Genomic DNA, 15,602 nt, shown 5'->3' with positions numbered 1-15,602 from the left:
CTGTGTATGTAAGACAGGAGTGGCACAAAGGTCTGTCATTTTAGTTGACAGATACCATCTCATTCTGCCAACCTGTCTCTAGGAATCTTTGCTGTTTTCTTAAAGAGTAGGAAAGCAGGAGCTGGGAGACCAGAGAATGAACTGAGTCTGCAGAGTTATTGGAGTTGTAGTTTCTCTGGACTGTGTTGGAGTGTGGAATTGCCTGGGGCTTTCTTCCTGCAAGCACTCTATACCAGGGTAGTGAAATGCATCCTTGAAGGACCATGCTGTGGCCATGGAAGGCAAGAGTCTCCTGAAGTATCGGTACTGCACTGCTCCTTCTGTCAAATAAGTTTCTCTCGGCCCTGGGTCTTTTACCTAAAAGAAGATAATAGAAGGGGAATTAAACTTTTTGTAGTCTTTCTATAAAGAGTATTCCAGCATCTGCAGTGGCCATGGGATCACAATGAAGATTGCTGTGCTTCTACCTAGACCTTTCTGTGAGATGCAGCAGATTTCTCTGTTTTTGAATGCTTTCCAAAGCATTTTTAAGTTCAAAACTGTGCATAACACAGAGGCTGGTGTGGTCTTCTAAGAGCCAGTAGTAGCCTGAGTTCCTTGGTACACAGGGACAACAGAAGTCCTGCCGGAGCAGAGCATTGCTGGAGGCTTCCTGGCAGCAGTGCCAGGCTCAGGCTGGCCTCACCTCTGCAGATAATATGGTTGTCAGTATCTAGGTTTAGGTACAGAATTGTGTTTGCAGGTCACAGAAGTTTGTTTTGAAAGCATCAGTCAGGAATAAGTAACAGCACGTTTGAGTTTATTTAGGATGTGTTCCCTCTTTATCTTTCTTTTGATGTTACAGGAAATATTCAGGAAGTCATTCTGCAAGAACGCTTGGAAAAAGAAGATGAAATTCTGGTTTCCTTGGCTGGTTTGAAGCAGGTATTACTATTGCTTGGCTTAACGTTCTTGTGCCCTTCAGAGCTATTAATCCTTTCTCTTTTTTTTTACTCCTGTTTTATTGTTTTTGTATACTGCTGTTTTGTCTTCTTGTAGCTGTTTTACTGGTGCATCAAACCTTGTGATGTACTTTTATTTGTAACAATAAAACTCAGCTATAAAGAGTTCAAACAATTTGCACAGTATTTGCTCCTGTGGAAGTTTTGGAGGCCTCAGATCAAAACTAAAGTGCAACACCAAGTGCTGGACTTAAGCCATGCTATCATTTTTCTTAATGCAAAATGTACTTGCTAGACAACAACTACGCCCATGTCCCCATTATTTCATTGTGACAACACTTGAATATCATTGAATTAAAGGAAAAAATACTACATACATAAAATGAGAATGCTGTTGAGCATCTGTAGCTCTGATTATACTGCCCTCTCCTCCCTCAAAATACATTTTATGAAGAGCAATGTGACATATGTTAAACATATAATGAGGCAGGGAGTAAGCTTAACAGTTTTATTCTCTTTAGATTTCTTGGATAGTTTTTTCCAGACTCTAACAGAAACCACATTTCACTGTTATTTCTATCTTTAGCCAATATAGGTATGAGTATTTACTTGCTTCCTATGTTTTCAAAGCAAATATTTTGGGGAAATGGTGTATGAAAGCAGTCTGCATGGAGCTTTAGAAAATGTAGAGTTCCTCCCAGTTTTTAACTTATATCCTTTCCCTTCCTATTCAACAACAGATCAAGGATATCCTGAAAGGTTCATTGCGTTTCAACCAGAGCCAGCTGGAAGCTGAAGAAAATGAGCAAATCACTATTGCTGATGATCATTACTGTTCCAATAATCAGAACAAGGGGGCAGGTGATGTCCTAAAGGGACCTGTCATGACAAAGCAACAGTTCATCTCAGGACAACAGGTAAAATAAAAACATCTCAAGCAGGCCATTGATGGCCTTCCATTTTTTGGAGACTTCCTCTAGCATGTCCAGACATTATGTGGGACACACCATCATTCCTGGTCCATATGAGAGTGGGTTAAAAGTGTTTCTCTAGCTACTGCCCTGCTCTGATTAGTTATCTTTATTGTAGCATTATGCTCTGCACACATATTTAAGTCTAAGTGTTAGGCATTTGGGGGGAGTTCTTTAACACTGTTGAATCACAGAATCACAGATTAATTTCCTACAAAAAAAAGTGAAAATTGCAGGTAAATGTTCCCATACCAAATGTTCCCACGTGATAATTCTCATTGTCCTTGTCCTCCAGGATCCCATTATGTAAGAGCTGATTAACTGCATTGCAGTGTATTCATGGCCTGTGCCAAAAAGGAAATACCAAGGAGGTTGCTTTTACCTTCTACTTCATTGTATTGACTTTCTCCTTGAATCTGTAAACAATGTTTTCACATACAAAGCATACAGTCATAGGACAAGTTCATAGACAAAGGGCCCTCTCTGTCTAAGACTCAGTCCAACCCAAACGTGATCTTAAAAATAAGTACTTTTGTGCCTGCTCGTTTCTATGTTAAGAGTTCTATTAAGTCTGCCACCCTGCTGCTGATACTCATAAATCAGTGTCAGCATTATCACCTCAAAGTCTTAACTGAGTCTGCAGTCAGTTCACTTTTGACAAGTTTACTTAGGAACTACAGGAAATATTTATTCCTTTTCAAATAATGACACGGTGTCATTTTGATTTATTACACATGATGCCCCTGAGTTACATCACTTTGTGTTAAATATATATATTTAAATTGTATTTTGGTATTAGAGGCAATACCAAAATTTTTTTTTTTATACGCAGTAATGGTGAAGAGTAAAGCTTTGCTAGAGAGTTTCAATTTCTTGCTTAGCTGTTGTCATTATAATCATTACTTTCTGCTATAATAAAGGCAGAGTTTAAACTGGTACAACATATTGGACTGTTTGTATAATGGCCTCCTATTTTTGCCCTTGATCTCCTAGCATTTTCTGTGAAGTACCTTTTGTTTTCCTTCCAAAATGGTAAATTATGTTTTTTGATAATTTTTTACTTCTAGAAACTAGAAGGTAGAATGCCATATAACATGGCAGCAAGCTGTGTGGGAGTGTGTGTGTGTGAGAGAGCAGACTGCTGATGCTGGAGAAGCCCTTACCCAGAGGCTGGTCTAAACCATGTACCATGGACATGCTGGACTCTCTGGATATTGAGATTGGAGCAGGTGAAGCCTGGTCTGCACAGATTTCTCTCCAGTGCAGATTTTCAGGGCGATGTACAATGAGGTCTGGGCTTATCCCAGTGTGTAGTCAGGGTATATACATCCAGCCCCAGGAACTGAGTGGCATCCATGGCTCCCACAATTTCAAGGCTGCTCATAAGTCAACTATGAGCAACGTGAGTAGAGGTTGTACAAGCTGAGCTGCTGCAGAGCATTAATGAGGCATTAGCACTGCATGGTTTATGTTTGGAGGTGCAGCACATTCATATGGATTAGCCTCCTCTCCTCTTATCTTCGGGAACTTCCAATTATGATAATGAGCAACAGCACCTCTGATGGAAAGAAAAGGATTAGTGTTAGGAATGGTACTCCAGGAGGACTGATGGTATCCTTAGTTAGCTAATTAGGGATAGTTTGTCTATCTAACTAGCCCCTGGTTAGCCTGTGCTGTTTCCAAGTCCTTCGTCTTTAACCACTATGCATAAAATCAAACAAAAAGAGGAGAGCTTTGGACCCCTTCTAATAAAACACAGGACAGTAAAACTGTGGAATAGTGGACTGTGATATTAGACATTGATGGGCTTAGTTGCTGGCCCACACCAGGCCACAGCCCAAGTTTGTAGCTCTGCTGAAGAACAGGGACTGCACCGGTGCCCTGGGTCATGCTGAGAGTACTTACCGAGAGCTGCAGAGGGATTAAAAAACAACCACTTCTAGCCATTTTAATGCATTTCTTGCTAAATAAATTTCTACCCTATTTGCATTTTCTGGGACTTTAGTAATGCCCGTAATTCTACTTGGTGTGATTTGTACTGTAGAGATTTTTCTTTGCTGGAGTTATAGGGTTATTTTCTAGGACAGCTGAAACAGTACAGGTGTAGCTATTCTATAAATGAGATTAAAATCTGCTCTTTTGAGCCTGGTTGTTATATAAGTATAAATTATTTATCATCTTAGCTTTTTTTTAAAAGTGTTTTTTCCTCTTTTTTGTATCAAAATCACTTTCTGCAAAATGAGGATAGGGATATAGCCCTTCTTTAGAAGGAAAGCTGCAAAATTAAAAATGCAAAAAAAATTAAGATAAAGGCTAAAAGGAATGAAGCATTTTTTGGAATGTTTGGCTTTGGTAGCAGCATGCAGTTGACAAACAGAAGGCTTCTGTTGCTAAATAATGAATGATAATTAACACATTATCTTGCCTTTATGTCTGTTCAAAGAAGGAGGCAAAATGAGCTGCTGTTCTTCTAAGCTTTCTTGATTTGTATCCTTGCAGTTAGTTTTAACTCATTCACAGTGTGAAGGCAAATGAAATAAGCCTGGTCCTAGTGGCTGATATTCATCAGGAAAAATTGTTTGGAGAAGCCATATGGCAACGGGCGTAAGGTTGTTAACTTTCAAAGCTACTGGAAGTATAATTCTGTCATTTTTCATTTATTCAGTAGTGGCAGCAGATGGGAGAAAACATGCTTCACGTCAGCATGAGTTTCCTGAAACAGAAACAGGCGAAAGAAAAAGGAAGGAGGTATTTTACCTCTGGAAATATCAGTTGCAAAATACCAGTGTATGCTAGGGATAGGCAAACATTTACAGGCAGCCCTTTTATAGGATTTTGGGGTCAATATCTCTGCTTTTCTCCTTCTCTATTACTTCAGTGAGCTATAAGTCTCCTTAACCAAACCAAAAACTGTGGGTGGCATGAAGAGTACTGTAGGGAAGCTCAACAGTATCAAGAAATTGGGATGAGTGATTTTCTTTCCTTTGTTAAAGAGCAGGATGCTTTTTCAACTGCACTAAAGCACACTCATGAAAGCAGAATTTAGGAAACTGGGGAGTGCCAGAAACAAGAATACTGATCTTGCTGTGCAAGTGTTTCACTAAGTAAGACGTGTGTCACCCTACACAAGGTGGAGGTGTGAGGGCTGTGTGGACTGAAATAAACTATTCTTGATAGCTTGGAATAATAAAGTGTATAATTTTGAAAAATGAGGCACTACTGCATTCCCTGAGAGCTTTTAAATAGAAGTGTGGAAAGTGGCCAGGTGAATTATGTGGCAGTGGTTGTTTAGAGGAATGTATATTTCTGTTGTACAGGGCGGGGTGATGGGAACAAAGTTCTGGCATTTTGACTATGGCATTTAGAGCTCCCAAAAAACTATCAATAGAGGCTGGAAGATTAGGGATTGAGAACAGCCCTGCTTGAGAAGGACTGGGAAATACTAGAGGATGAGAGGCTGGACATTTCCCAAATGGGCACTCAAGCCCAGAAATCCAACTGTACCCTGGGCTGCATCCAAAGCAGTGTGGCCAGCAGATCAAGGGTGGTGGTTCTGCCCCTCTGCTCCCCTCTCATGAGACCCCACCTGCAGCACTGCATCCAGCCCTGGGGTCCCCAGCACAGAAAGGACATGGGCCTGTTGGAACAAGTCCAGAGCAGTGTGACAAAGATGACTAGAGGGCTGGAGCACTTCTCCTATGAAGACAGGCTGAGAGAATTGGTGATTTTCAGCCTGGAGAAGAGAAGGCTCTAGGGAAACCTAATTGTGGCTGTTCAGTACTGAAAGCGGGGCTTAAAAGAGAGGTGGAGACAAATTTCTTAGCAGGGCCTGTTGCAATAGGACAAGGGGCAATGGTTTTGAACTAAAAGTGTTGGTTTAGATTAGATCTAAGGAAGAAATTTTTGTTATGATGAGGATGTTGTGATACACTGGAACAGGTTTCCCAGAGAGATGCCCCATCCCTGGAAACGTTGGTGGTCCAGGTGGACAGGGCTCTCAACAACCTAGTTAAAGACGTCCCTGTGCCTTGCCGTGGGAGTTGGACTATGTGACCTTTAAAGGTCCTTCCAACCCAACTAATTTGTGATTCCGTGTTGGTGGAGCAGAGCCATGGTTGTGTGCTGCCTGTGTCCTCAGCCCCCTGGTGATGGCAGCTGACTCACTGACAGCTCATGAAGACAGCATTTCAAACGGACAAGATGAAAGCAAAAGGCTAATTACTAACAAATGATGCCTCAGCTCAGAAGTGTTTAAACAGTGAAGTATCTCTCCTTGTAGGATAGAACTGTGTGGTTTTAACTTCATGGAAACGGCTTGAAGTTTTTGACATTTGAAGTACTCTAGTTCTGTACGTATCAGGAGTGTTGGAGATCAATTTTGATAACACTTAGAAAAGACTACTTGTTGATCTTTCTAAAACCAATCTGTTGGGTTTTGTATGAATTTTATTAAGTCTTCTGTGAAAAGAGAGTTACTACCAAAAATAATAGATGCCAATTTCTATCAGTGTGACGACTGTCTTGCATTGGGACAGGAAAAATTTTGGACTCAAGATACTTCCAGTTGAATTATAAAGTAGTAAAATCAGTTAATTACAAAAAAGAATATTATATGTTATTAAACCTATAGTAATATTAATTATATAATATTATTATACCTGCATACTTGTAGATAACACACAAGAATTATAAATTATGAGAACAGGATATTACAGAATTTATTAGAAAGGGAGATATTTGAATCCCTATTAATATAAATTTGGGCACAATTCTGTATTTGAATATAATTTCCCCTTCAGCTGATATTTATCTTCATTGTGACATCTAACAATTTGTAATGACTATGCAAATGACAACCAAAGACTTCCAGCTCCCTCATTTCATCTTACAGTCATTCATAATCACAGGTGGGTTTTGCTTCCTGAGCTACAAGAACATTCTGGTCTATAATCACTACCCAAAACAAGAATATTATTTTCAGCTGTAATAATAAATTTTGCAAAATAAATTTTGCTGGTGGTCATGGTTTGTAACTGCAGTTGTGCTTGCTGATGCTTGTGGTACTCCAATTTTATATACCATGCTGTAGGTTCACCTTTATCTCATTCAGATTATTCCTGGTTTTTCTTTTCTTTAACTGCTTTTTTTTTGTTTGGTTGGGGTTTTTTGGTTGTTTGTTTGGTTGTGGGTTTTTTTGGGTTTGTTTTGTTTTGTTTTGTTTTGTTTTATTGTTTTCTTTTTGTAATACCTATAATCTCTTTTCACCCCAGAATGAATTTGCTTTTTTTGTGGAAGGGTCACAGATGGAGGGCTTGTATTGCCACAAATGTGATCATACACATTTCCCTTTACTTTTCCTTTTTCTCAGACTTGGATTCATGTAGTCAAATATATTAGTTTCAGCATCACACCACTTCAGGATGCTTGTACCTACAGGCTGTTTGGCAGGTTGCATTATTACTCTGAAAAAAAATCTGTGTGGAAGCAACCAAGACAGCAGTCATGTTCTTGCCAGAGGAACATAGCAGTAGACAGGAGCTGAATGCAGCTCTTACAGCAGGAAACAAAGTGTTGTCCATTTGGGTTGCAACCAAGCTAAAAGGCTGCCAGTTGTCAACAAATGAGAAATCCCATTCTATTGTGTATGGCAGTCTCCCTTTCTAATTACATATAACTCTGACTGGAAAAGCTGGGATTCTGAATGTGGCTGGTATAATGGACTATAAGACGGAGACTTCATAGAGTTTTCTGATGCACCAATGCGTGGTCTTGAGCTACTACCTAAGTGCTCAGGGACACACATTTCCCAAGGTCTAACCAGACAGAATTGGGATTCCCAGACCCTCATTTTCTGGAAGAGTTAGGAAATAGTCAACAGCACTAACCCCGAAAGCTCTGGCAGCCTTGATTTTTTGAACCCAAACTGGTGCACACCAAACCAGGTGTATGGGTGGTTCAGATTTTACAAGTCAGGGTTTTATGAGGGAATTTTGTATCAAAGCATTCTCCAAAATGCTATTGTACATGCAAACCAGCAAAAAATTTCTCAAAATTACTTCATTAAATACTACAGGAACCCACTGTATTTACTGAAAATCTTGCAGCTGTAATGTATGTGTTTGATGCTTTGCTGCTGTGGTCACCATGTGGATGCACTATGATGATGAGACATGTAAGACTGTTAGACCAAAAAAAAGTATTTTTAGAATGTTATATTTTATGCTTTTTTAAATTAGCTCAGTATTGTCAGAGCATGGTGCTAATATGCCAAGGTTGTGGGTTTGATCTCTGCATGGGCTATTCACTTAAGAGCTGGGCTCGATGATCCGTGTGAGTCCCTTCCAGCTCAGAATATTCTGTGATTCTGTGAAATATCAAATGATGTCATCCAAAGTTAATATCCACTTTATTTTTCACTTTATTTAGTCATTGCCACTTTTGGATAATAATTATTCCTTTGTCCCATTCCCATATGCTTGACATGCTTCATAAGCCTCGTTATGTGATGATACTGGTACTCACTTCAAGTCCTTTCTGTGCCCTTGTTTCACAGACTACAACTGATCCGGGCACTAGTGAGAGCAAGAGTGCTGATGACTATATTATGGTTTCCAAAGAAGAGGAGAGAAGTAAAAGTGCTGTTCCAGAGCCAGCACAGCCCCTTCAAGCACACAAGGAGGCAGCGGCGAAGCCAGAAGCTCCATCTCGTTCTTCTTTGATATTTTCCGACCCTCTGATGGGTTCCATTTCAGCCTCCTCCAGCAACCTGAGCTCCAGCCCTGATGATGACAGTAGTAATAACAGCAAAGATTCTGACTTTGCTATTGTAAGCCCGCTGGACATCTAAAGAAACAGTTTGGGAGAGTTTGGGAAATCTGTCATTACAACTCAGCTCTAATTTGTGTGATTCCACAGGTTGGAAAATTCTTTGGATTACAAGGACAGAAAATAGATAAAGGTAGCCCATTTCAGCTGCCAAAAGCCTAAATTAAAATAAAAAGGCAAAGAAACAAAACAAAAGAAAAAGACATAAATTTGCTACTTTCAAAAAGTAATATATACATTTTAATAACTGCCTTAAATAAAGACCCAGTAAAACCCAGTTCTAATATACAATTATTATTGATTATGCTCTTACCCTACTTAGGAGCTTTGTTACTATAGAACTGTTGCTTTCCCAAAACATAGCATAGTATATGCTAGGTACCATAACGGAAATGTGTGGACACCTGGCATCAGATCTGAAGCAGAGAAGACAGGCTAGATTTAATATTGTCCTTTTACAAAATATGCTTGACTGGGTTTTCTGTGTAGAAAAGGGTACTGTTTCTTCAGAGACTGTGATTAGAGAAGTAGGGAATGAGTATCAAAAAGATTAAAAGCATCATCCTGGTAGGAAGTTTGTTTTCCCTTGAGGAATCCTAGTTTCTTCATTTTCATCCTGCAATAGCCTGAAGGGTGTTCAGGGCAGAGGTTTGTGTAGTTGTTCCTCAGTGCTTACAGGAGACTTATGTGGCAAACTCCTTGAGAATGGAGACATACACAACATAGCCTTATTTGCCTTTCTCTGCTTTTTCCCCTTGAGAGTTCCCAGTTCACCTCTTTCCTTCTTTATCTTTGTCTACTTTTACTTCCCCTGGCATGATTTTTTTTAATTTTACTCAGATTACTGCAGTTAAAAAATAGGTGCAAGGGAAATAACAGTATTTCATAATGTAGACCTGAGCTGGTTGAACTAAAGCTAGCCCGAGTATGATAACTTACCAGGGAAGGTTGCAAAAGTGAAATGAAATGTTCATAATTAAAAGCACTTTATGTCTCATTGCTATTATCTTCTATAGATTCTGTTTACATATATTCCTACATGATTTCCATATTTCTAATCACAAGAAATATAATGGTGCAGCAGCGTTAACCAACAGAAAGTTTCTAATTAGCTCTGTTACTTGTTCTTCTATGGAAAAGCATATTTTTTCCCTTCAAGTTCATAGTACATTTAAGAACAGCTTTCTTCAGGTAGATAAGGAGGGCTTTCTATACTCTCTGATCTCTTTAACCTCTGTTGGAATTCACAAAACAGAACTGGTGGTGTGTAGACCGCTCCTCTTGCAAGACCCATACAGAGTTGGCTTGAAGAAGGAATGTTAGTATGTCACTCTGTCACAGCAGCAAAAAAAAGCATTGTTTGCTTTTAAGATGCATTTACATTTTATACCATGCAACAACTTCCTATTTGCATGGCAAAGCTTGTGTTTGTTCAAAGTTATGAAATTGTAGTTATTTGCTGCTTAGTCTGTAATTGTAATGAAGTACCGTATCCCAAAGATGAGGTGACATGTAATTTGCTGGTCTTAGATTTTACAAGGTCTGTGTCAGTGACTGAACTGAAGAGTTAATTGTCATGTAATTACATGGTAGCTGCCATCCTTACATGTTCAAAAGCCACCATGTAGTTCTTCAGAGATTATCTGTGCCTTGTAAAATGTTAAAATACTAGAACGTTATGAGCAGGCATAGCATCACACCTCTCTTCAAAAGAGTGATGCCAGCGGTCAGGCGACTGTTTAGATGAAAGATTTTAAATGTGTAACATTTTGGAGAGGTGTTTATTTTGGTTTCATTTTAAGCTTCATAAAAGATCACTTTGGAATTAAGCATGCATGCCTGTCTCCAGTTTATTTTACTGCCCTGAGTTTGCCTGAATGCCAGGGGATTGGGTGGCTGGTTGATTTATTGAGGTCTTTCAAGCTTTTCTAGCTTTAAGCTATACAGCAAGGCTTGTGGCGTCATCACCAAAGGGTGGCTCTTGAAGAAGTACCTGTGCAAAGAGGAAAGAAATATTCTGGGGACAGAGAGAAATTTTTTATATTCTGTGATACATAAACCTTCAAAGATTCCAGTAGCTTGGCAGGAGAAAATGTTTTTACTTCTTTTTTTATTTTTTTAAGCATCAGTCTTTTGATTTCTGTTCTAGTGGGTTGTTTCAGGGATCACATTGCTATATTCTTGAACAGTCTCATTGCCAATGGAAGAGTGCGATTTGTACAGGTTTTTTATTTTTGTAAATTAGTTGTATCTTTAATGTTGCATATTTTAAAACAGCGGTGAAAGTATATAAAGATTTGGGGAGTTTCTAAGAAGAATCAGTCAATACCGATGAGCTGAATGTGTATCATGCCATGGGATATAATAAAAATCTCCAAAAGCAGAGAGATGATTATACAAATAAGATCAGAGTAACTCCAGTAAATTAATGTGGTTTGGTTGTACCATGTCCTTTCACATCTCAAGTATGTTGTCTCTGATATTTGATCATAGTGCAGAGATAATTAAAAGTATTTTAGTATATTCATGAAGTTAGAAACTTGTAAGTTAGATAAAACATCATCACCCTGTTTTGTGTTATGTTAAGAACATACTGAAAGAGAAATTGTCATTTAAAATACAAGATTATTCTTTTTCTCTGGAAATGACCTGCTCATAATGTTCATGGATAACAATAATCAGATAGAAAAATTACTAGCATTTCAAATTGCTGACAAAAACTGATGCAGCATTAAGATTGCTGATCTGAGACTGTTTTACTGTATCTCACATCTGTAATTTATTACTTTAAAGTCTCTTGCATGTCAGTTGTATGTGCTGCAGAAAGGCAGTATCATATTTTGACTGGGTATTGATTTAGTTGTGGAGCTTTGTATCTTTACTCTGGAAGAACATTTAGCCCGCTTTATTAAAGAAAGAATTAACAAACTTTCTGGGTTGTGCTTGTGCTGTTTTCTCAAAAAAGAGGGAAAGCTTTTTGGCTAGAATACTGGAAGTATAATTTCTGTGAACTAGAATGATTAAAACTTTTAAATCTATATAAGCACAAAAACTGATTATTACTTTAATCAGATTTTATGTATGGGATCCAGGGAATAAAACTGCTTGTCATTTATCTCAACTAAACAATATAGAATATTTCCTGTTTTATGAAATTTCTTGTATCTGAAAATGAATCAGTATTTACCATGACATAACTTTTCTGTAATTTCATGAAGCTCAGTGCAGTGTCTTCATTGTGTCTCAACAACAGTGCCAGTATCTGTACAGTACATTTCTGAATCTCTATACTTAAGTTCACATTCTTAACTCATTCCTATGATTCTCCAGTATGTTGTAATTAAATGGCATAGAGGCAACTATTTTAAAGATTACATTTCAGATTTAAGGTGTACTTGTGCCTGGCAGTTACAACGTCATCTGTTCAGATACATCCTAACATGAACAGATTTTCAAATTCTTGGTGTCAGTCCTTAAATAATACTTTTCAATTTGTGCTGCATGTGTTGGTCTAGAATGAATGATTCTAATGATTTATTAGACTTGAAAAGGTGCAAATTCATAAAATAAACTTCATTTGGCTACAGAATAGTAATTACACTGTCTTGTAAGCTGTGCTGTTCTTTTGAGAGTGATTATATACAGTCTGTGCATCAGTGTTTGCCATGTCCCCCAATCTGCTAGACTCTGGCTTTAGTAGCTAAATTTAGAGATGAAAGAGCATGAAAAAGATCATTAGAGTAACAGCAACTTGAAGCATGCACACAGGCAACTTGCTTTCCTGCTTATCATGACTTATTTAACCACTGAAATGGTAAGGGAGGTTTTAGGTATGTGGGGGAATCCTGCCAGAGGCAGAGTGCATAACCCTAAAAACAGACAATGAGCTGGAAGGGATGCAGCTTGAGACTCTGAAACTATGGGTCCTTTAGGGTAGGAACCATCTTTTTCTCTGATGTTGTACAACACACACACTGTCAAAATTAGGATAACAATAATAATGATATGCTCATTATTTCCCCACATTTTGCTCTTTCAAACTGCAAGCTAGATTTAATCCAGTAACAGTAACTCAGCTGATAGCAGTAGTGTGGGAGCAGCAGAATCTGGTCCCACACTGCTGAAATAAGCACAGATGAGGAACAGTCGTTTAAATAAATTAATTAAAACCAAAGAAACCTCACACCAGAAACAGGACTATAGTATTGCCAAATAGAAAAAAAAAACTGTATTTCTTTCCAGATATCTACAAATTAAAAGAGGTATTTTCTAAACTGTGCTTCAGGTAGCATTTGTGTAACTTGTTTGACTACAACAGGTAGGTTTGTGCAAACCTATCTTTGTTTTTAACTTGTAAAAGCCTAGCTGATGCCAGGATGTGGGAAGTATTAAAATACATCAGCTGCAGAGGGATGACATTGTGGTTCCATTTTCTGTGAATGGTAAGAATTTGATCCTTCAAATCCTGCTGATTTAACACTTTCACTGTCTTCTGTGGTAACAACGTGAAAAACCCTGTAATCATTTCCAGAGGCCTGATGGGAACTCCACTGCTGAAGTCATCACATGCAGTTGCAGAGCTTTGAGCTGAGATAGTTTTCACAGCTTTGCCTTTGACTGGGAGCTTTGGGAGCTGTAGCAAACCAGGTTTGTCTGCATTTTTAACTCATGCAAAGACACATTTGAAGATACTACAAATTATCATGTCAGTATTTGAGACCTTTTGAAATATAAATGCTACACAGTTTTGAGATGGAAGAATAGTTGTCAAAATATCTTGACTGCCCACCTGCTGTGTTAATTGAATTCAGCAGATGGGGAATATAGCAGCATTCCCAGAGCATCATTAAACTGCCCTTTCAAATAAGAGTGTATCAAGCAAACAGATACTAGAAGGCAGATTGTCAGTGGTGTTGTATAGCTTTCTGCATAATATATATCTCTCTGCAATAGTCAGGAAAATCCATCATTTCTGTCCACAAATGGAATGGCTTGCAACATTCTGGGACACGTGGCAGAAAATGTAATTGAACGTGAGCCTGTTCATAAAAACATTTTTAAGCTTCAAGGATTAGAATACATCAAAACTATTTTTAAAATATAAAATAAATATGCACAAATCTTATTTAGGCTTGCAAAGATTATCAGGTCTCAAAAAAGTTTCATTTAGTTTAGAGAGGTTCAGTGGAACTCCAGCCTCCAGGTAATAGCACAGGGCGACTTACAGGAGCACCCATAGGGGGTTGGGACTGCAATGAACTTCTGGTGCTTTGGACTTGTAACTTTCAAATTCTGGAGAACATTAATTCCAGCATGTAAGCAATGAATTGCACATGTTTTATAAGTTGCAAAGAAGTCATGATGGGGGAATTCCACTGCAGACCCTCTTTCCAAACTTCTTTTGTTCTTATTTCCCTTAGTCAAGCCCATCTGACAATTTTGTGGTACCCATAAAAACTTCAGCTGTTTCATCTTCTTGAATAACTGAATTCTCAGTCACTGTGATCAAAGTTAGCTGTTAATCATCTCAGGACTCTAATACCCTGTGCCTGCAGCCTGGCCACCAGCCCAGCCAGTGTGCTTCTTGTTCTCATGTAAAATCTGAAATCTTATGAAAATCTCACAATACTTCTACAGCAGGTGGTATCCATATTCAGTCCTCATGACTTCCCTGTGGTAAACTTTATTGTAAGTTTTATTGCCTAATATTTTCTCTAGCCATACTTCTGTTCTAGTTCTTACAATCAAGAGAAAAATAGAAGAAAATCTTGGCTTTGCTCAGAAATACTTGGTTTTTTCTTTTCTGCCTTTACTGTTAAAATCTCTTTGCTGAGAATTTTTGGTTCTGTTTCTTGTAAAACAGCCTATGTGTATTTATACTGCTTATGGGGTAAAGTTCTGATATATGTTCCCTTTAAAAATGCTGAAACAAAACACTGATTTTTCCAAACTTTTTCTCATAATAAATGGGGCTTGAGTTAAGCATAAACTTTAAAAAATACTATGAACGCAAATAGTGTCTGTTTTCAATTTCTAGAAGACAACATCTTTTAGTAAACACACTGGAGGCAAAGAATGCTCTCTACCAAACTATGCCATTTTCTTTTTTTTAAAAAAAATTTAAATTCCCTATTCCACCTGGTGAGACATGGAGAGGGAGAACTCTATTTGGGGCAGGGCGCTCCTGGGCACAGGGGAAGGTGGCCCACGGTTGTGCTTGGTGAAAATGTGGGGCACCCAAGGCCATGCCACACTGGCATGTCTTCCCATGTCTGGAGCATGGAAAGACCCACCCTTGTGCAGGGAACACAGGCTGCAGTGTTGCTGGACAGATGGAGGATCAGAAGATGAAAATTAATGTATTTTACCTTCCATGGATCTTTTAGCTTCAGAGGAAATAAGAACAGGAAGGCAATTGCAAGCATCATTAACTGTGCTGGCATTGCAGTCACTAAAATGTGCTTTCCTCAGTGTTTTCTTTCTGTGGGATGCAAATTTTGCATTGTAGAGGGGCTTATAAAGAGCTAATAAAAATCTCTTTTTTCATATTCTGACATTTTTGCTGTACATGAATATTATGTATTTTTAAAGAGATGTTGTTATCCACATAGAGATTGCAGCAGCTTGCCTCCTTCTCTCTCCTCCATGTATCCGACATTCTGATGTAAGCCAAAGAAAAGAGAGAGAGACAGAGCATCTTTAAAATTCTTGTAATCTATGTGCTGAGTTTTTGTGTGATGGTATTAGCACGCTTGGTAGCCTGCATTGAGTAGAAAACCAATGTCTATTAAAACATGCTGGAGAGAGAAAAAAAGTGTCTACAATTTTTCATCTATATGAGCACTGTGTTTTGCCAGTGCTTGTT

General features: G+C 38.4%; 1 protein-coding gene across 9 annotated transcripts in view; it reads left to right on the top strand.

Moving 5' to 3' along the window:
* The window catches only part of TBC1D5 (TBC1 domain family member 5), a 311,934-nt gene extending 300,269 nt beyond the window's left edge, over positions 1 to 11,665 (top strand). For all 9 annotated transcript variants that reach the window (XM_064413964.1, XM_064413959.1, XM_064413950.1 and 6 more), the window contains 3 exons: positions 845 to 924; positions 1,682 to 1,858; positions 8,466 to 11,665. In XM_064413964.1, the coding sequence (XP_064270034.1) occupies positions 845 to 924; positions 1,682 to 1,858; positions 8,466 to 8,759 (551 nt within the window). In that variant the 3' untranslated portion in view covers positions 8,760 to 11,665. The remainder of the gene's footprint in view (positions 1 to 844; positions 925 to 1,681; positions 1,859 to 8,465) is intronic.
* The last annotated feature ends 3,937 nt before the right edge of the window (positions 11,666 to 15,602 follow it).

This window comes from Passer domesticus, chromosome 1, assembly GCF_036417665.1.
Source record: "Passer domesticus isolate bPasDom1 chromosome 1, bPasDom1.hap1, whole genome shotgun sequence".
NCBI lineage: Eukaryota > Metazoa > Chordata > Aves > Passeriformes > Passeridae > Passer > Passer domesticus.
This window is presented reverse-complemented; position numbering and strand designations above follow the sequence as displayed.